General features: G+C 27.8%; 3 protein-coding genes across 7 annotated transcripts; 2 read left to right on the top strand and 1 right to left on the bottom strand.

The window, feature by feature from the left end:
* Window positions 1-273: 273 nt before the first annotated feature.
* LOC130903494 (transmembrane protein 18) lies at window positions 274-12,397 on the bottom strand. 2 transcript variants are annotated; one of them, XM_057815618.1, is made up of 4 exons: window positions 12,160-12,397; window positions 4,553-4,670; window positions 2,940-3,088; window positions 274-1,630 (listed from the first exon to the last, which is right to left on the bottom strand). In XM_057815618.1, the coding sequence occupies exons 1-4, from the start codon at window positions 12,268-12,270 to the stop codon at window positions 1,517-1,519; spliced, it is 492 nt and encodes a 163-aa protein (XP_057671601.1). In that variant the 5' UTR covers window positions 12,271-12,397; the 3' UTR covers window positions 274-1,516. The 2 variants fall into 2 exon arrangements, with proteins under 2 accessions (XP_057671601.1, XP_057671602.1); XM_057815619.1 differs by lacking the exon at window positions 12,160-12,397 and adding an exon at window positions 5,453-5,662.
* On the top strand, window positions 5,778-13,105 carry LOC130903493 (clavesin-2-like). The gene is made up of 5 exons (XM_057815616.1): window positions 5,778-8,147; window positions 9,276-9,497; window positions 10,808-10,964; window positions 11,380-11,684; window positions 12,616-13,105. Exons 2-5 carry the CDS (start codon window positions 9,276-9,278, stop codon window positions 12,796-12,798), a joined length of 867 nt encoding a protein of 288 aa, XP_057671599.1. The 5' UTR covers window positions 5,778-8,147; the 3' UTR covers window positions 12,799-13,105.
* A 642-nt stretch (window positions 13,106-13,747) lies between these two features.
* Window positions 13,748-21,903, top strand: LOC130904082 (alpha-tocopherol transfer protein-like). 4 transcript variants are annotated; one of them, XM_057816639.1, is made up of 7 exons: window positions 13,748-13,816; window positions 16,417-16,618; window positions 17,863-18,108; window positions 18,163-18,356; window positions 19,394-19,504; window positions 19,661-19,811; window positions 21,707-21,903. In XM_057816639.1, exons 2-7 carry the CDS (start codon window positions 16,438-16,440, stop codon window positions 21,793-21,795), a joined length of 972 nt encoding a protein of 323 aa, XP_057672622.1. In that variant the 5' UTR covers window positions 13,748-13,816; window positions 16,417-16,437; the 3' UTR covers window positions 21,796-21,903. The 4 variants fall into 4 exon arrangements, with proteins under 4 accessions (XP_057672622.1, XP_057672618.1, XP_057672619.1 ...); XM_057816635.1 differs by having other exon boundaries at window positions 13,752-13,845; XM_057816636.1 differs by lacking the exon at window positions 13,748-13,816 and adding an exon at window positions 13,943-14,710.
* The last annotated feature ends 1,016 nt before the right edge of the window (window positions 21,904-22,919 follow it).

The following is a 22,919-nucleotide window of genomic DNA, read 5'->3' as shown; positions in this document are numbered from 1 at the left end:
GACTAACACGACATCTGACGGTTGCGTAAAATCATACAAGGACAATAATGGTTTTGTAGGCAACAATGAAAAATGCTCTGGTAATACGGAAATCCATCATGTATGTACCATGAAGATACATTTCGTACTTCCGGAAGATTATTATTGACCCATGATTGGCATTTTTTAAATACCATTTTGAATGGGACATCTATATCCATCATCCTGAGCATTGGTTCAGTATAGGTGACAGGGAAAAGAAGAGATACTGTCAAATTTAATAAAAAAATAAAATTCTACTCAAAAAGCTTATATTTATCAACAAATACATACATCTACAATTCCAATTACATTCAGTCTTTTTTTTTAAATTCACAAGTTTTAATGACATATGGCATATTTTGGGACACAGAAAGTGACTAGTCAATTATTCAACAAAAATAAATCAAAAAAAAATATATATATATATATAAACATTGCTTGGTTAGTAGAAACAGAATTTGACTTTAGTACTTAAACTTTTTTTTTAATCTTATTGCTAAAAATTATAAACATAAATGCATTATAAGGAGTCAAAAGACACACGATGCTCCAATTATTTACACCAGGTTCAAAATTAATATTTCTCTTTTCTGCGTGTAACAAATGGTAACTGTAACTTTCAAATTTTGCACTATAATTGTTCTTTGACCAGATGAAGATTGGGAGGGAAAAAGTTCTTTCATAATATGAATATTGGGAAAGAGTTCTTTATCAGATGAAAGGTTTTCTACAATTCCGATAGACTAGAACAGTTTATCGAAAACCAAATAGAAGATATACCTTCCTAAAAACCAGCTTATTATTTGGAGAGTCAATTTAGGTTAGGTAGTTATTAATAAGGGTTGTATAACAGCAGATAGTGATACAAAGGAGATTCTGATGGTATTTGGTCATTACATTGGTGAGGATTTGATGTTTCGGTAAAGTAATTCTAGACCGAAATTTGTCCAAATTGTCCTAAATTATCTTAATGAGGTTGGAATTGAAATTATGGATTGATCAATGAAAAGTATTGATTGTAATCAGTATGTAAAAAGTTGGGACATTATATATGAACGTTTTCAACATTTCGAAATGACTTGATGAAGATTTTTATAATAAATTTCAACACAATTATATTGTAATTCAAAATAGAGAAGGGAATATCAATTTTTTTGAATTAATTTTGTTCATTTAGATCAATATTAGGGAAAAAAATATATTTTTCAAAATTTAGTGCTGGCAAGTCAATTTTTCTGGAAAGTATGTTTTTAAAATGAATGTTTCTAGAAAAATTTTAGCTTAAAATTATCTACAGGGATCGCAGAGAGGTTATTATAATAATAAAAAAAATAAGCCTAAAAAATTTTATAGCCCTAACGTTTTATAAATAAAACCCTAAATCCGAATACCTGATTACCACCGTAAAAAATAATTTCCACAACTTTATATTATGTAAACTAAATATTGATTGTGTAAGTGTTGGAGAGATTAATATATAAACGAGTTTTTTGTCTCATTCCTCCTTGTTTTTTTGCTTTTCTTTTTCTTGTTCTTTTCGGATTTGTTCTTTCAGTTGGGCCACTTTTAGATTTGTCATTAATTGGGTCGATTGATACAACCAGCTCCCCTAAAATATAGAAAAGGTTTTTTTTCGTATTTTGATGTATAGATATTTATTAAAAAAGAACGGTAAATCTTTTTCTAGTTTTATTGCATAATATGAAAAAAATGGGTATTCTGTCATAATAGTATCTGGAACATACACATTTTTCTTTGTTATTTTGAAAATATGAGTACGAAGATCAAACAAGTAGCTTTCGTGAAAGAAAATTGATTTTTAAACAAGATCCAAAAGTTTATTTCTTCATATCTACAACTTTTTATGCCCCTTAGAGGGTTAAAGTACTGGAATTTTAGTTTTCATTTTTCTTTTACCTTTTTTCCACTCATTTCCAGCCATTTCTGCTACATTCTTATATCATATTGTTTCCGCTCTATTTCTTTCTCCTGTTCTACTAATTCTAGGCAAGTTTTCTTCATATCTACAACTTTTTATGCCCCTTAGAGGGTTAAAGTACTGGGATTTTAGTTTCCACTCTTTTCCTTCTCCACTTCCTTTTTTGTTATTTCTTCCTTTCTCCTCCTATTATCCTAAATCCTTCGAGTTTCTTTTTTAATTTAAATCAAAAAAGTATCAATTTAGAAACTGTTCCAAAAGTGTTTTTAAGTCCATCGGTATACGTACCACCGTCTCATTTCATAATTTTCTTTTTATATCCTAAATTGGGAATTCTATTAAAAGCAATCTAAGTCATGTGTATTTCGATTATTTGTTTTTTTAAGCAATTCAAATACTCTAATAATGAAAATGTTCAAGATAAGAAACTAGTTTAACCCATTAACATACTAAACTTTCAATTATTATAATCATAAATTTGAAAAACCAACTATTGATCCAAATACCGAGTGATATGTATTGAAATGCTTCCATCGAACCATCTAAGCTGAGAATATTCAAGTCACTAGTCAAGTAAAAAAAATAAATTGCATTTTATTCATAAAAATAGTTTCCTTCGTGGTTCAACATATTTCATGTCTTTTTCCATATAAATCTTCCATTAGGTGATGTCTATTAAGTCTCCCAATTTCATTTTGTGGTTTTCCGTTAAGATTTTCTGGATTTATTTAGGTTTTCTGGTATAACCACCACTTCCGGAGATCCTGATTATATAAAATCTTGGTCCTTGTAAGAAGGATACTTTTTCCGGTTATAACACAATATTTATCACATGGAATTATTTTTTTTTAGATTATAAATGGTATATTAAAGGAAAATTTTGATTTGTACTGAATTTTTTCCACCAGATCAAGGATTTATTGAAGAAAATTTATACAAATTAATATAGAAAATTAGAAATTTATGAAAAATTACTTACCACCATCAATATGCAGTTGATAAGTATTGGTATCGAGAAAACTACTGATATAAACAATCCATTACTGTCAAAGTACTGCTGCCTTGAGAAAATCTTCCAATTAGTCGATGCCAATTCGTTTATACTTTCAGAAAAATATACTAATAACACTAAAACATCAATTCAAACAAATACAATAAATTTTTTCTATGAATCAAATAACATTTGAACTAATAACAAAGTTAATATACAGATACTAGTTATAAAGTATACACTAGCACTAAAATCAACACTGGCAAAAAAACTGAACATGAAATTGTAATTTTCTTAGTAATATCTTAAAGCTAATCAGTATTAGCTTGAAAATGATATAAAATATTGTAATATTCCTTGCTAGTGCTATTTAGGGGTAACTAACCCTTATAAAAGGTTATCTACCTAAGTCACCACTATCAGTTAGCCATTAAACATTAACCGATACACATTTCTGTTAACAACAAATTACTATTTTAGCTAAAAAGAAGTGATAAAGCCGCTCAAGTTGCATATAAATCAAAATATCATTATCAAACATATGTAGAAAAAATATGTTAATAAAAAGAACTTAAGTTATAAGAGAAATTAAGTACATAGAGTACTTGGGTTGATTTAAAGGCTGATAAAGGCTAAATCAAGATTATTATCATGATTTTTTTATAATCAAACCATCCAAAATCATCATAATAAATTTCGAAAATGTCTATTTTCCATCGTTCTGCTATCATTTATGATAACCATTGTTTTTCCCATAAAACAGAGGTTGTATGTATATACAGGGTGTCATATACATTATACACCACCAAAAGGACCTATTTTGTTATGCCATTGAGGACATTCAGCGTTCATAATTGGTCTTTTGAGAAAATTCGGGACGTGGAGTAGCTCTAACCTCTATGTTTGCATATTCGCATCCTATTAATCTCATTCGTTTGAGAAAATTTGAGATGTGGAATAGCTCTAACCTCCATTCTATTTTATACACCTTTAGGTGAATAGAAATTTCATCCTCAATGTTAGCATGTTGTATCCTCTGCTAGGTCTTCAGGTGTCCATTGAAGAGACAATTCTTGATATTATTGTCTTTCCTAGTATAGAATTTTGAATGGTGTTGTGGGTTGTGGACTCAAAATAAAACTGTATAAAAGTTTTTTGTTTTAAATGTCAATATTTCAATCCTTTATTTGATCTTTATCAAGTTTTACTACTTATTTATCTTCCTTAACGTTTAAATTATCATGTACTACATATTTGTAGCCTTGATGAAGATAAAATAAAGGATCGAAACTTTTAGACAGTCTTATTTTGAGTCCTCAACTCACAACACCATTTGAAAACTAATATTATGAATTATCTGTAAAAATTATCATTACTTGTCTCAACCCCTGTGCTAATTTGATAATATGAACAAATCTGAAATAGATTTTTAAAATTTAAATAAAGAAACAAACCAAAATATGACAATACAAGTGGAAAGTGAAAATAAATTTGTGTTACAGGGATTATTAATGAAGATACAGAAAATCATGTGTTTATTTCACCAAATATTATTAGTTCATATGTTAATAATTAATGATGGATAAATTGCAGAAACTTACATAAACAGAAAAATAATAAAGCTTGGAAATTTCCATAGTTTCGTGTGAGAAGGGCCATCATGAATATAGAAATGTGGAAAGTAAAAAGTGCTATCAGCCATGGGTCCCTCCATTCGATCTATAATACGTCAACTTCATCAAACCAATAGAAAAAGTGAAAATCTGTATTTTCATCATTGATAACTCAATTAAAACAGTACCACGTTTAAGATAAGTGTTGATGCATATTAGAAAAAAGGTCAGATCTGGTATAAAAGGATTAGATTTGGATTTTTACTATAAAATATCTATATTTACACATATATTTTTATGAAAAAGTAATACTTTGTTATTAAAATTAAAGTCAATAATCATATTAATTAGTATTTCAAGTTATTATCAGTATAAGGGTTATCGACAGATGGTAAATATAAAATCCATTTAACAATAACATTTTTGACCTACCAGACTTGTTTTTACTAAAATTTTAATCCTAGAGCTTCTTTAAAGTAGACTGTTTTATTCTATTTTTAACATATAAATATCGAAAAACACTAGTAAGTAAAATGGATTAAATTAGACTGCATTCGATAATTATAGTGTTCATATATCATATATATTTCGTCCAGTGCAAAATATTATCATACTCTAAAATATCACTTAATTTGCGTAAATAAATTAGACGAATATTACATATTTCAAATAACTGTTCATTCTCAGTAACAAAAATTTCAAAATAAACATCCAACGATACAAATTCAATAATATTACCGACAATTAACATATAATTAAAATTCCGGTTAATAAATATTTATTATATTGTGAGTATCAAGTTTTTTTTGTAGCGACCGCTTAGAAACTAAGCACTTGATTTAAATAATGAATGATTATAGAAGTTAAACGTTTAAAATTTTTACTTACATTCCACAAAAACGACAAAAAATTATTTATTTGGTTAACTTCAACAAACTCCCTATCGAACATGATTTAAAAAGATAAAAATATATGTTGTTATTCTAGAATATTGTCACTATATACATCCACATATCAATTGCATACAATTATAAATATTATACTTAAACTCAATTAACCATCATAGATAAATTGTGTCATTTGTTTGTCAATAATGTCTCCTGTCAATTTGTCGGTTATGGAATAAAACTCGAAGTAAATTTTTTACATTGTATATTGAAACCCATACACTTTCACTGTACATTTGTGGTACAAACTTACAAAAAAAAATTAAATAATAACTTTCACATGTATTTCATTAGAATATTACAATCACATACATCTATGATTACAGCTTATGTAGTCTGTCAATCATAGAACATATGAATTTTCTTCGTTTTATTAACTTGCAGCTTATGTTTTAGTAGATTTTTGAATCTTCTTTTTTATAAAGAGCGTTTGATCTAATCATTGTTTTGCTTTGGAGTTATCCCATGACACATGAAACAAATATTTTGGAAAAGGGAAAGAAGAGAATAAAATGTAATTTTATATTGAAAACACTGAAATTGATTGTTAGTGAATAGACTGAATATTAAATGCATACGTTAATTTAACAATGTTTCTCGTAGTATATGATTCATCGTTAGAGATTGTCTTTTATCGTCCTTGTTGTATTTTTAATTACATTTTTCACTTATTACTAATTGTAAATGTTGATTTATAAAAATACCTCAAGATTCTTTAGATAAAAAATAAAATGTTGAAATAGTTTGAAATAAGTCAACCAAATGTATTTTTTACCGATGTTTCCCAACAGTTTATAATAAATAATTGCGTTATTATTTACTATTTGAATAATAAAGATTATTTTGAGTAAAAAAATGAGTTTAATAATATTGCATGGTGAATAAGAACAAATGATTTGCCAACAAAATAATTGAAGCAGTGGTAGAGCTTTTATGAATAAGTATAAGGGAAATATAGGATACAAAACATTGAATAAAGTTTAGAATAGCAACAAATATATAACAAATTTGATGTAAAATTATTGATGGAATAAGAATGATAATAAGTATCATAAGTACATACATACATTTCATAAAATGTACTTTATAATCTTGATATGATACTCGAAATTATCTAATATAGGTTAAAATTACTTTCCATACATGTTTTTTACAAAAACAGTGGCGTTCGTCATACTTGAAAAATAATGTATACAAAAAAAACCAACAAAACGCAAACAGCATTTAGATACGTTGATAGAAAATTTTAATCCACGTCAACGAACCACTTGTTTTTATAGACAGGACACTTTCAGGGTCAAGGTCATTTTTTATTTTCGGTTTAGAGCCCTAGATGGGCCTGCCGACATAAATAGGAATTAAGATATACGGACATTTTAGATAGTACCAATAGTAATTTGGTTTTTAAAATAATTATTTATATTTCCTCCAAGAATCCATTAATACGATGCATTAATTCTATATCTTTATAAATGTTTTTACAAGATGGCTGCTGCATGTCAACAATACTCACTCGAGATCTTGATAATATTTTGGATGTAATGTTATAATAAACAATACTTTATTTAGAAATTTCAATGTATTTGTGTCAATATGTACCTTAAATATATAGTACTTTTATACTTATCACAAGTAAAAATGTTTAAAAAAATGAGTTAGGGTCGTAAATAACTTTTAAATTTCGCGCTACAAATACATTTTCCAGTGTTTCCTGACAGACGTCAAATTATTAGTCATCCCTAGATGGTTAAAACCATAGACATAGTGATACTAGACCACGCATTCGATGAAATTCAAGGTTCAAAGCTAGAACTTGATACGGTATAATTATATCTATCAGATGTTAGCAGGTTTCTTTCTAAAATTTATACAACTTTCCAATATAGGAAGTATATTAAATGCGCAATGTAGTATTACCATGTCTATAGCTAGAACAATAATATTGTTGTGAACCATCGATATATAAGTGATCTGTGTTTGTGTCACTGCTTTGTTTAGAAAATGGCGTCATCTATATATTATGAGACTTGATTCGAATAATTTAATAAACTGATAGTTGTAACTTTGTTTTTGGGTTATATTCAATTTTATTTTCGTATGAAACAAAATCATACATATTTAAAAGAAACTTTAAGCAGTTATTTATAATATTTGCAAATAAATACATGACTTTTTTATGTAATTCTATACGATAAATGGCATTCTGGCAGATAATGTACTTTGTTATCATCTTTATTAATGCACTTTGTTTTGTAAATAAGAGATATAATAATAATAAGGTGGTATTCATATATACACTATGAATTTCTTTGTGGTGATTCTTTTTAGATGATATAAATATCAATGTTCACGAAGTGTTATTTTATTCGTTGTTTGAAATAAGAAAATAACGTAAATCTTATATTTAGAAATTTAAAAAAAGTGCGCCACTGTTAATATCAATATTATATCTATAATATGAAACTAAATTATGAACTTTGATTCTTACATATAACTTGGATAAGAACAGATAAAACCTTTTTAAATTGAATACAATCCGAATAGAATACTCTGTATGTCCTCTCCCTGCAGACAAGTTTTTCAATAATATTAACCAACAGTGAATTGGGAATATTTCAATAAGTAAAAATACAAAGGTAAGTATTGTTATAATTTTTTAAGAGTTCTGTGAAATATTTATTATTATTTTTATCATCAATGTAATTGAAATATGTATCCCTCTATTTTTAATAATTTTTTCTAGTTATTAATAAAATAAATATAACAAGAACTATTTCAATAACAATTATTTTTATTTCTACAAATATTTCGAAAATTTCAATTCTTTTTTTAAATGAAATGTATCAATAAGTGAGATGCTTTTATCAATATGTTGTATTCGTTGTAATCTCAATAGATTAAATTAAAATATTTGTATGGGGTCAGACCTAAGCCACCTTTTTATTGATAATAGAATTAGAAAGATAAGTTCCATAAACAGTAGAACGAATAATCCAATATTTACAATTAGAAAAAAAGCGAGGTCAATGTCATTGAAGTTGTTTCATATTATTATACGGTATATTGATATATCTGTATATTAAAGCGATTTAAATATATAACTTACAAGTTATTTTGCATTTTGCATTGAATTTTCATTAAAAATTATCACGTAAACTACCCCATTAACAATAAGTATTTCCTATTTGGCATAATCAAAACTAACCTTAATTTTTATTTAATTGTTGCATAAACATCAAATTTGTCAAAATTCTATTCTTATTCCTACTTGCCTTTAAACACCAACTTCCATACAACAAATTAACACAAATATATATATCTGTATTAAGCAAAACCACTTAATACACTTAATTCAACGTATCATAAACACAAGAAATAAATAATTGAACATTTTTATTAGGTTATATTTTATTTTGTACACATACAGAATAGAACAAAAACCCTCAACGGTTACAGCGACCTCATCACAGTTGTAGGAAGAACTAATAAAAATGTTTGACCTTGAATTGAAGGGACATAAAACTGTGTTGTTAAGAAAGCTAGTAGGTGGCGACACCTTTATCCAGTGATGCCAGCTTTGTATATTTTACTATGAATTCAAAGAAAATAAGATTTTCTTTTTAAATATAAAATAAAAAAATTATGTAACAGGAAAATTTTGTAATGATAATGATAATTTGTGAATGGTAAACCCATACTTTAGAACAACTATAATAAATATACGGGGAACAGTTTGAAAGTATTATTATATATTATTTTTTTAGATGAGTAGTCCTTTCAGTCTCAATAAGAGTCCTTTGGATGAAGAAACGCGACAAATAGCGTTAAATGAACTTCGGGAAACACCCGAAAATGTGGCAAATGGGTTGGCAGAGCTGCGAGAACTTTTGGCCAATGACAGCTCGATTTATTTTAAAGATACCGACGAATATTTAACTATATTTCTAAGACCTTGTAAATGGTATGCCAAAAGTGCTTACGAACTGGTGAGTCTTCATTTCAACCGTGTCATTGTTTTAATATGAACGTTTGTAATGAATCATATCTTATTATTTATGTTATGAAACATCGAGATAAAGATTTACGTGACTTAGATTGTTTGTGTGTATTGAAGGTGGGAGATATCAGTTATAAAATAACAGTTTTCCGAATCGTATTTTTCGGTATTTAAAGACTCAGAGACCTTAACATGACACCTCTAAGATAAAAGATATTTTAGGTTAGGTTACTTTGAAAACAAGAAACTAAAAAAATGAAAACTATTTTCTTTTGTTTTTCAAATTAAAAGTGTTTTATTTTATTAATAAATTGATTACCTTCAAAAATTCTTATCTAGTCAGGTCACAAAAAAAGATATTTTTTATGTTTGTTTCTTCAAGTGTTAAAAATCTTCATGGAATTTTTCCAACTTTATGTTTAGATAAAATTATAACCAAATAATTTCGGTTCAACCTTATAAAATCTTTTCATTTACTTTTAACTAAGAAGAAGCAGAAATTTAAAAATTTACGTCTACTATAAAAAACAATATATCAGTCTGAGACGTACGAAATAGACAGTGTTGCCAAATATCCTACAGAACATTCCTTGTGACCTAATTATCGTTTTTGTGATTTGAAAACTACCTCCTAGTAAGAAATTACATTTGGCAACATTGTTTTTATACGACAAATAAGTTCTAGACTTATTAGGGTTGTTCACAATATCGACATGAATAAAATTTTGAAAAAATCTCAAAAGTATTTTGTTATTATCATAAATTTTATGATTTCATACTGTTTGAAATTAAAAATTGTTTTTTTTTCCATTTCTACAATATTAACAAGCTAAACTTATTGTAAATAAACTTGTCAGAGATAAATATGTTATTACATAATTATACCACTTGGAATTGTTTACTTTGTTCCCAAATTCGTTCTCGATTACTCAATTTATAAAATGATTCTTATTTAATAAAAATTATTAATAATTAAACAATATAACTGCCTCATTTATTCGATAACATATTATTATTTACACGGTTTTTATAAGATTGTAAAATAAATCATTTACCCTGGTGATTAAATCTGGTGAATATATCAGATTCGGTAGTATTTTTACTTTACAATAATTGCAATCGGTTTTATAAAAGAATTAACGCGTTTCAGGAACAAAAACTTTAACAAATGACTTTTGATAGGCATTTATTAGCGCGGTCAAGAAACAAAACTTTGACAGATGACGTTTAAAAGTCGTTCCTATCGGTTTTATGTGAAACCATAGAGTTTACAATACACTTCTTCTTTTTTTGTTTTAGATGAAAAGAATAACAGATTTTAAAGAAAAAAACAAAGGTACTCTAAATAATCTGATGCCCGAAGATGAAAAAGAAGCCATTACTGAGCACAACGTTGTTAATATATTAACAAACTTGGATCATAAAGGAAGAAGAGTACTTTTAGTACACGCTGGAGGTATGTCTTATATATGACATTTTCATGAGAAAAATATAGAACAAAATGGTTTATTTTTTTTGGCCACAATAATTAAGACGATTTAATTGAGAAGACAAAAACTTAACTTCACTTAATTATGAAAAAACACGAATTAAAACACTACCTCTAAATACGAAAATTTTCCACAGTTTAGATTTTCATCCACAACATAAATATTAACATTTGAAAACGCATAAGTACGTTCGGCAAAGTGTTTTTTGATTGCTATGAAAAACAAATATGTGTAATAATATTTGTTCTGATGGGAAAACATAGACATAGTTAAAAATGAAAAACAATATTTGTTACTATCCAAATCTAATTGTAAATTAATATCTTTAAAGGTCGATATTGTTCTTTTTTAATTGAAATACATATATGGAATGTATTTTAGAAACTTGGGATCCTTCAAAAGTGACATCCGACCAAATTTTCCGTATATTTTATTTGATCCACGAGGTGGCAGTACTAGAACTGCAAACCCAAGTTAGAGGTGTGGTAGTTATTATGGATTATAACGGAATGGGTATGAAACAAGTTCGTGGTCTAGGACCCTCCTTCGCTCTTCTTCTACTCAGTTTCATACAGGACGCCATGCCTTTGAGACTCAAAGAAGTCCACATGGTCAGAGAACCTTTCGTGTTCAATATGGTGTGGACCTTATTCAAACCTTTGCTGAGGGCTAAACTTAACAAAAGGGTAAGATTTTGTTTCATATTTCCTTATTAGAAACACTAACACAATTTATCATTTTTATTTTTTATAATATTAAAAAAACATTTATAACATCTACATCTTCCTGTAACCGCTAACTTCAAGTATATAGAAGGGATGGGAAAAAGATTTCATTAACAAATCATATATCCTTTGAAAAAATAATTAGATTGTAAAAAAAATGTAAATTTGTCATGAATAATCAAAATATGGGGCACGTGTATAACACAGCGGAGATTATGGAAATATAATTCCATATAAATAGGCACATACGTATAAGCGAACTGGCAAACCTGCCCGCTATATACATATTACTTCAGGCCGCTGCTATCTAGAGATGGGCAACTAAATATATTTGACAACACGGTTTTTTCTTTAGTCTTAGTATTGAATTTACTTATACTACAATTGTTACTATAAAAGATTAATGTGTTTTTTGATTATATAATATGAACTTTACCTTGCTCGAAACATTTTCTTTACCCCGGTAACACTTGAATTGCTTACTCAAACTATTTTGTTTATATTTCACTAATACTCGTTCGGAGTTGTTCACAAATAAATAAATCATTCAATAATTGTATTCACAACAAATAACACAGATCACAGTTGTTATTTCTTTTAAAATAAATATGTACATTACATTTTCGTGCCGCGCTATTTCCCTTTTGGTTAGTTCTCTTCTTCTTTTTGAAATTAATAACTGACTTGTAGTTTATCATAGAAAAATAAAAAAAATAGAAGGTTCTCAATAATATTTGATATTGATGGTTAATATTGTGTGTTCCATGGCAGTAACAGTCAGCTACCATTTTGTGACCCACAACTTACTGCAAAAATATTCAATAAACTATGAATCTATTCTCCTTTATCTTAGAAACGAACAAAGTTAGAAAAAATTTACTTCGTTTTTCAGATTTTCTTCCACGGTAAAAAGATGTCTTCTCTGCATAAATATTTAGCTCCTTCCCACCTTCCCAAGAATTACGACGGGTTGTTACCGGAAATAAACTACACCGGAAAAGATTGGTTTCCAGTTTTGAAAGAACACGAAGAACATATAAAATTGATGAACTCTTTTGGGAAACGAGACAAATGAAAATACAAAAAAACTATTCTTTTGAAATAGAATTAAATCGTAAAATTCGTATTCCATACCACACATTCCAAAAAAAATTAATTTTTAATAGCCGGAACTACCAGTATGACAGATGACTTGCTATAATTGAGTCATCAACAATTCATTTTTAGGGTTAAGTTTGTTATGATTAATCACGAAATTAAATTTGTAACTACTTTTACCAGTTGTATTTCTATCTACAAAAAAAAAACAATATTTTGTGCAATTTTTTCCAGACCTTGTATATAGCTTTTTTATAAAGTGTGTTAATAAAATTAAAGCAGTATTTATTTTTTTTTTCAATTTAATTCCCTCACAAAGAACTACTAAGACTTAAAATTAGATTAACATCAATTTATGTTGAAAATTAATATATTTTGTAATTAAAACTTCACCTTCTTATACAGTAATTAATTAGTTTTACAACAGTCACACTAATTATTAAAAACAAAACAAAAAATGATTTCTGACCAGGTATGTATAACACTGGTCGATAAGTGTCATTATAAACAGATGGCGCTATACTTACAGATTTATTCGTTTTAAATGGAGCAGTATACGATCGGTTTTTGTTTTTTTTTTTTGAAACGAATGCGTGAATTTCAGTACAATAACACCTATTGTCAATAAGACATAGGTCAAAGGTGTTAAATATTCATCAGAGTAGGCTTTAAACATGGGTGGCTTGGCATTGAAGTATTCAATAAATGATTATTTGAATCAGATTTTACAGGTTATATTAAAAAAATGTTATTGAGAAAATAAACATCCTTCTTCATTTAAGCTAAATATTTTGATTCCGAGAAAATACAATTAAGAGATTACACATTCTTAATACTATAATACAAACGATTATTATTTTTTATGCAATAAATAATCTGTAACCGGTTCTGTTGACGTATATAAATGAGCAGATGAGGCAATGGAAAACTGTATTATGTTTATAAGTATTGGTTAATCGATTAATCAGTGATAGTGAAGAAATATATTCATAACTGTAAGTAAGGTATATTATTTTGAAAAAAGGTACGTAAAATAACTATTCTAAAATTTATAATAACATTCTATTTATTTTATTGTTTTACGTATAAAGAAATTTTAATTATTTTTAAGTTTGTAATATTTCTTTTACTCATTTTTCTATCGAAAAACTATTTTGATCTTTCACAACTACGGAGGGTAGGGGAAAAGTGTTGATCAAAATGCGTTACCCTCTTGCCACACAATCGGTATCGGTTGAAATGCGTTACCCACATTAGCATCAGAGTAAATTTTCGAGGAAGCTCTAGATATGATTAGAGAGGAAATACGAAGTAAAATCGTTATCTCATAATAATTCTTAGAGGTTATATTTTTAACTCTGCATACTTCAATTCATCTACAATATTTACATTTATATTTTGTCTAAAACTGCGCCATTATAAAAGGCTTTTGAATTGTTATTTTAAGTATAATTCCCCCATAATCGATGGAACATGACAGGCTTTCATCAAAACGTAGCGGTAATTAAAAAAAAACAGAGTTTAGTTAGTTAGTTTTATCCATACTTGTGAAATAATTAATTAAACTGCACGTGTTCTTGAACCCGCCATTTTGCCGATTATAACCAGTGGTAATTTAGACTTCTAATTTCGTTGGATTATCGCTAATATTTTGTAGTTTAATGCGCTTTCGTTTAACAAGACAATTTATTCCTATTAACATGATTAAATAAATTATTTGATCGATATTATATTTAAAATATCATTTTTATTTCCCTTGATGCAGTTGATCCCTGTAAAAGAAACATAAATGCTCTTAGTTATCGATCAACCTCTTTAGTGTGATGTGTGTTTAGTTAAGGTTAGGTTATAAGTGTATCTAAAATGAGTGTTAAATTCATCAATATTAAGTGAGTAGTGTTTATTAGTATAGTTTTCAAATCTTTTACTATTTTCCTATAATAATTTGCTGATAGATTCATAAAATTACCACATTACAGTACTTTATAATTTCCTAACGAAATGGCGGGGAAGTTAGCAAGAATGACTCGTAAAAAATGATTTTGCTACTATATAATTGTTTCTGGTTTGTTTATCAAATCTTTAAATGACGTCTTTTGTCCTATTTACATTGCATTTAGATCGAATGACCATTTTAGTTAATTTTGCAAGATTTCCTCATGCATAAACACATTATTTCATTGTTTAACTTTAAAATTTGTTAATTTGAATCGACCGTGTAATTGATAGAAACAAAGAAATTGTTTGTCTTTTAAATTTTTGATAACAATTGTAATTGTTAACCTTTTATTCAATAGCGCGTGTGGGTTTCGAACGGTCGTGTTAGTCCTGGGAGTTATAATCGTTAATCATCTTTGATACATCACGAATTGCATTAATTTATTATTTTTTATTTGTTTTTAATCACAATGAAAGAAAGTGTTTTCATAATATCTAACACCAAATGTTATTGACTTGAATTATTATCAATAGTGATAGGTATGTATTCTTTGTTTTATTATAAATCTATTAGAAAACAAAATAATTCTCGCTTTATAAAGTAGAAACGGCGGAAGTCTTCCATCACGTGATTAATACGTCAGTACCAATATTCATATAAATCAAATCAAAATTTCTGACAACTCAGTAATAATAATCGTAATGACTAATATTCCAAAGGTCGGCCTTTTCCTAAGTTGTACTTGACATTTAACTTCTTAATTCAACGAAACATACTGTTCTAACAGATATAATGTATACATAAGTATATAGAGATCGAAAAGGTCCGCCATTGTTATTTTCCATCTCAAAATATTCAAATTTATAACACCTAACCTCAAATTGCGGAGACGTCAAATTCAACGTCACGTGATGGAAATTCTCATCTTTACACATTTTTTTAAATAAATTTTAGTTAAAAAACTAATATCAATTGATTATAAGCATTTAACAATGAACATTTAACGATATTTTTGCAGTGTATACAATTAATTTTTTTAATTTATGTTTAACGATAAATTATGGATATTAATATATTTTCCATCGTTTAAATACAAGTAGTTATAATATACTTCTAATTAATAGTTAAAAATATAATTACTGTATAATTACACTCAATTATATGTAATTTTTATTTATGCTGAACTTGACAACACTGTGTTAGCATTTGCAACTTCAATTCTTTTAGTAAAGTTCCGTGTTTTATTAAAACTAAACGTTTCATTAAGTTGCTTAATTACTTATTCATCACTCTTATCAAGATTCAAATATAATTGATAATATTTTCTATTGAATTAATTACGAACTGACACAAAACAGATTCTAATTGTTGTCTCTATTGAATATAATATTCTGTGCTAGTTTTTTATAGTGTTTTGTGCTAATTCGTTCAATTTCACTTAACAACGTTGCCAAGTTATTTAGATAAATTTATATTGAATAAATTTTTTTGTCGTATTTTGAACAAATATGAATAAGTTCAGTCACTTGTTTGAATGTTATCAGTACCGGATTTGGCTTCACACTATCTCATAATTGCGACTGATTCATAAAAAAAACTTTTTATTATCTTACTCTACCATAGTATTCGTTGTATTTGTTCATTTTATTATTCTAGACGTCCTTTTTGTGAGTTGATATGTCGATAAAAATCGAAAAAAGTTTAGATAACGTGCCTTACATCCAATTGGGCTCGCATCAATTACGATTAGATTTAGAAGATTTAACGCCGGAAGAAAAGCAAAGAGCTGAGCAAGAATTGAGAGAAACGCCGGAAAATGTGAAATATGCATTAGAAAAACTCAAGGAATTGTTAGGAGGTAAATTTATTATGAGTGAAAATTCATTTTATGTGTATTTTTCACTAATTCCGAAGGCGTAGTTGTTTATATTCAGAATATCAGCTTTTTTTGATGTTTATAATATTGAATATTTTTCTCGGTGCTGCCAGAATTAATCCAATAATATACAAGTTTCTCTTATCAAATTCGGATAAAAACTTAATTCTGGCAACATTGTCGCGTAAAACATCGTTCCCATATCTTTCTTCTCTGTCTATATATTTATCTCAATCGTTAAAAAACAGATTCGGCGTGCCTATTTAAGATTTTTCAGCTGCGATGCTGAGTAGTGTTTTTTTATCATACAATTATCTAAATAATTATATAACAATTCAAAATTATTGAAATAGTTGGTGTATTGAGAATTTTGCAACAATTTTTTTCAAATTTAAATACAAACAATTGAATTCAGTGTACAAATTTTAAACCAGGCAACACTGCCATAGATGTCGTCGTTCTCTCTCCGCTGGTATCGTCGACGTACAGGTCCGGCTTAGCTTATATGATGCAATGGTTTTTCCTCAAAAAATTATCGGAATATAAGCTTATTGTATAATTTTTCTACAAAATCCTTTAAATTCAAATAAAAACTTTCGTACGTATAAATTATATATAAAATTTTTCACATTTAATGAAATACTACAACTCTGACAACCTCGTTCAGCCTCCATTTCTTGATTTCCGGTATTATAGTCAACGTACAGGCCCGGCATTAGCTTTTTCTCCAAATAAAATTCTTGGAATAATCGTTACATATACAATTTCCTAATTTAGATAAATATATATTGAAATCCTGTATCAATATGTTTATATAAAAAAAATTCTTCACAATCAAGTATATACTATAAGGCTGGCAACACTGTTGAATGTAACCTCGTTCTCCCTCTATTAAATTCAATTGGTTTAGTTCAGATCCGGCACGGCAACCATAATCTCTCCTCTTCTAATGCGAGTTTTGTTTTTTTCTTTCAAAAGTATTGGTATATTGGCTGGATATAAATTTTTTCAACAAAACCCTGTAAATGAATTGAAAATCTCCACATCCGCATTAAAGAAAATATTATTTCGAATTTAGGGAAGTGCTATAATTCTGGCAACACTGTTGCATCTAACCGCGCTCTCCTTTTTTATATCGTTTTGTTGTCTCGACGTACAGATCCGGTCTGGCTACCTTCGCATGTGATATTGTGTTTTCTAAAATTATTGGAGTATTTATATTCTAGATGAACCAGATTTTTACGTACCAATCGACGACGACAAATTCCTTACAAAATTTCTGAGGCCGTGTCGATTTATTCCCGAAAGTGCTTTCAGAATCATGAGAAAATACTACGGGTTCAAAATAAAGTATCCTAAATTTAGTTGCAACATCACTCCAGCTGGTATCAGACATGTTTTCGACAAAGAAATTTTTAAAATGCTACCAACAAGAACGTCTAACGGCTGCAGAATCATGATCGTCAGCTTAGGTAAGTTTATTCTTATAAAATATATAGTGTCAACCATATTCGGGTCGTTTTAAGAAAAATGGGACCCTAAACAAGTGAAATTGGAAGATCTGTTTAAAGCTGTAATGGTAGCTATGGAAATCGCCATGTTAGAACCGAAAACTCAATGTGGTGGTGTCGAAATTATTCTGGATACTAAAGGGTTAGCGTTAATTCACATTTATCAGATCACCCCTACGCTAGCAAAAATTATTTTAGAATGGATACAGGTAATAAACAACTTGGTTTTTTTACCTTAATCTACATACTATTTTCAACGTTTGGCAACGCTGTTTAAATACGTTCTCCAATTCGTACATGTACCGATATGCTTATGAACTTCAAAAATATTTTTTAACGAAAATTATTAATGCTATTATTCGTCAAAGTATTATTTTTGTAAAAAAATAATTTAATTTAGAATTAAATTGAAATTTCTATTTTGATTTTACTTAAAAACGTAGGCATGCGCAAACTAGCATTATGATTTAATGTTAAAGAGAGAGCGATATGTAAATGAAATGAAATTATACTATTGGAAGAAAGAGAAAGACCATCGGTTCAATACCCCTAATGAAACTTTGACGTCATGGCGATCCAATAAGAGTAGAGAAATACAGAGAGTTGCATACCGGTGTTCTATCTCTCTCTACCAACAGTAAGGCCCTCTTGTCAAAGCCTCATACCTCTCTCTCTATTTTCAATATTAATTCTGTGGAAATTTCAAATGATGATCGGTTACACGCTTTAGACGAGGTTGCCACGTTTCTCAGTTTCAATTCGAACATAACTTTTAAATTTCTTATACATGCAACAGAGTGAACGTTTTTTTTTTCTGATTTTTCCATATGTCCGGTCAATTGTTTGATGTGGCAACAGCGATTGTTATATGAAAATTTTAGCTGACTACAGTTCATCACATATGAAATAGATACGCGGACTGACGTCATACGTTTGATGTGATTTTGGTCAAAACGTGTTTACTATTACTTTAAATTTTTGTTTTTGATATCATAAACAAAGAAAAAATATTAAATTATTTACTTTAGAACAAAAACTAAAAGATATTTTCAAGTACGTAAAATAAAAAAAGTTTAGGGATAAATTTAAGATTGTTGTGGCAACGTAGCATTAAGCTCCGTCTCATTAGATCCACGCTCGTTCGGGTTTGAATGTTTAATTACCAGGATTGGCTTAAGGTTCCTTTGAACTAGAACTTTAAATTAATAATTTTTTTTTAATTTATATAAATTGTTTAATATTACAGGAATGTTGTGCTGTAAGGCTGAAAGGAATTCATGTTATAAATCAACCGTTAATATTCAACATGGGTTATAAGATATTTAAACCATTCTTAGGGGAGAGATTAAAAAAAGCGGTAACTTATATTTATTTTATTAGGTATTAACTTCTTCCAGAATACTTTCGAAAGTTTAGGGATTTTTATAACCCAATTTAACCCAAATACTCATGTTGTCGTATATCTTCACACGTATACACTGTATTATTACTGAATTATAAGGGTTGGTTTTAGTTGTTTTTCCATGGACATAATGCTGAAAATTTATTAAAACGAATTTCCCCGGAAAGTTTACCCCCAAAATACGGTGGTACTGCTGATATTCCAGAATATCCAGGATCTTTATTTTCTGACATGCTTTTCTATTACGAAAAAAATTTTGAAGGTAAGTTTTTTCAAAGTATAATTATCTTAAACCAATTTTCGTGTTTAAATGGGATTAAATTTGGATTTAACAGTGGCTATTGCTTTATTTAACATAACTTCATCTTTGTAACTGATTGAATTTAGATAAACCATTAAATTGATGAGTTTGTTGCAGTAAAATCACTTTTTTTCCATTACATATTTAGCTACAATTTTTCGGGAAAGTTGATGTAGTTTTAAAAAAAAATATTTGAGAATTTCATTAATGACTTACATGATCAGCTTTCTATTAATATTAAATATAAACTTGAATTGAACCTTTATCAATATAATAAATAAAATTGCACTTTTCTAAATCTTGCGATACGGACCTGACTACGCATATACATAATATGCGCAAATAGCCACTGTCACGAATATTAAATCTATGGAAGAGAGTGCAACGTTGCCAATTTTAAATTGGATACGTGGGTCGTGAAGTACAGTTTTGTCAGGTTATGCCACACATTATCTACAAAATATTTTTGTATATTACAAAAATTTTGTATCCAAATAGAGTAAATGATCTAATGTAAAATACTGTTCACATTGTGGGTGTTTATTGAATTATTTTCGTTTCGTTCAATTCAGTTAATATAGTGTTATTTTAACAATTTTTCACCCCATTTCACCCTTAATTATTGCGTTGAAATACAGAAAAAATAAAATTTCTTTAGTTAGAATAACTTGTCAATTTAGAAAAAAAAATTTAAATAATTATAAAGCTTTTTCACCCACGATGTGGTTAAAAATAAATAATACGAATCACAAATATTTTTGATAAACTTCATTTTCATGACAATTAACCTGCTACAAAAAACTACTCTCATTGGATCTAGTTTGGCAACATTCGTTTCTTAAACAAATTATGACCGTTGCTATTTAACGTCTTCGGCGACTATGCACGATTCTGTATTTCGTGGACTCTAGAAGAATAGATAAGATTCATTTCTATTCTTTTAAATGAATCGATTATTAATTTCGAAAAGAAAGAATCTTTTTCAATAATTGAATTTCGCGAATCGGAATCGATTTCCATTGTTTATAGACATATCCTAAAAACGTGATAGATATCGAAATATGAGCATACTAAATTTACAACAATAAAATGTGTATAAATAAATGAAATTCACTATTGTTTATATTGGAATCGAATTTTTCCTATAGGATCGATTTTTTGGCAAACATCGATACCATATTTTACCTACATATAAAATGAATAAAATTTATTTTCATGGAAATAAATGTTACTTTGACTATTTCATAAATATGAATATTTAATTTGTATAAATCAACGAATAAACATATTACTAAACATAATAACAACAATTTGTTTGTCTGAAACAATATGTTTTGAATAATAAATCTCCGGTTTTAAGTTACCAAGTAACCTACAAATTTCAATGTCACACATTTTAGTTAGTCGCGCTGTTGTCAGATTTGATTTCAAAACGTATTGAATTAATTTTATTTTATTTTTAATGATTAGGAAATGAATACAAAGTGTTTTCAATTTAAAATTTAACTTCTTTTGTTCTAGAAAATATTCTTATAAAATAACGTATTTATGCTTATAAAATGTTCAATTTTATTGTACACAATTTCTATTTTTTGAAAAGTATTAGAGAAAGTTTATTGTTCGTTTTTTTAAACAATTAGCAATAACATTTTTTTTATCTGACTAGAAACGTGAACTTCAAACAATTGATTTGAAAATAGATGTGTCAATAACATCATACAATACCAACAATTAATAATAATATGTGACTAATGAGGTGATAAATTTATATCCAAGTGCGTGGTTCGAACAAAAAAAATGATTATTAATTGAAATTTTTCTATAACGCGGAAACTATTTTGTATTTTTTTTTTTAGAATATAATACTTATGGATATAAGGAAGATACAAAAACAGTACAAAAATTTAATGATACTAAAGAGGAAATAAGTGTAACATGCCATTAACGTGAGGAACTAAAACAAATCTTAAGTTCACTATGTATTTTAAAATTCATAGATCGATTTTGTGGAATATATGTTTTTATTTTTTAATAAAAATTCTCATTTACTAAATAGTTTTTTTATTTCTAACCTACCATTGGTAGAATCCAAAAAAAATAACTCGATGGTCAGGAAAATAAATAAGAATTAATCTTGTATTTGGCAACACTGTACAATTTTCGTCAACCATCGATAACAATAACCACAGACTAACTACTTCATAGACGGTACACGCAGAGAACTCAAGATCAATTTTTTAATTCCGTTTAAAGCACACAAACATAAATAGAAATGACGCAAAAATAATTATATGTTGGAAGTTTATTCATATAAATAAATTGTTTAGTTATAATTTTTTCTATGAAAAATTCACAATTTATTATACTTACTGCAAATATCAGAAATATCGTTAATAACAGCAGTAATAACCACAGACTACATACTTCTTAGACAGTACACGCTGAGTGCTTAAGATAATTGATTAGTTCATGGCATGAACTACCGTTAAGTGACATTTTTGAATTTGGAGCTATTAATAATATTGCAATTCGTCAGTTTTTTTTGTGATAGATTGAAATCATTTTTTGAAATTTATTATTGTTATGTAGCATCTAAATATAAATTATCTATGGTTGTTAAGTCTATGCATCTATTTTGACAATACTAAAAAATGGCTGACATACCAATACAAAATATTATTTGTCTCAAATAAAAGTTGTCAAGAATAAACTGATTTAAGCTTTATTCGTTATATAAACAATTACAACTGCCATTTGGAAGGCATAATAATTCTGGTAATACCTTACAATTTTCGTAAAACATTAATATAATTAATAAAACTAGCTGAATAACCCTAGAAGCTGACGCCTTCATAAATCCAAAAAAGAATGACAATGGAAATATCATTGTGTTACCAAACTATCAGTGTGATTGTATATATGGAGATCTAGTGGAACATAAAATGAAAATTCCACATTTTTTAACACAATTCATTCCATATTCACATTTCATCGAATGAATGTGTGTGTTTATATATGGGTACAAAAATAATGAATCACAACTTTTCAAATAAGTGAAATGAAGGTGAA

The sequence above is a fragment of the Diorhabda carinulata genome, chromosome 2 (genome assembly GCF_026250575.1).
Source record: "Diorhabda carinulata isolate Delta chromosome 2, icDioCari1.1, whole genome shotgun sequence".
In the NCBI taxonomy this organism is placed as follows: domain Eukaryota; kingdom Metazoa; phylum Arthropoda; class Insecta; order Coleoptera; family Chrysomelidae; genus Diorhabda; species Diorhabda carinulata.
Note: the sequence above shows the minus strand (reverse complement) of the source record. Positions and strands in the feature narration are given on the sequence as shown.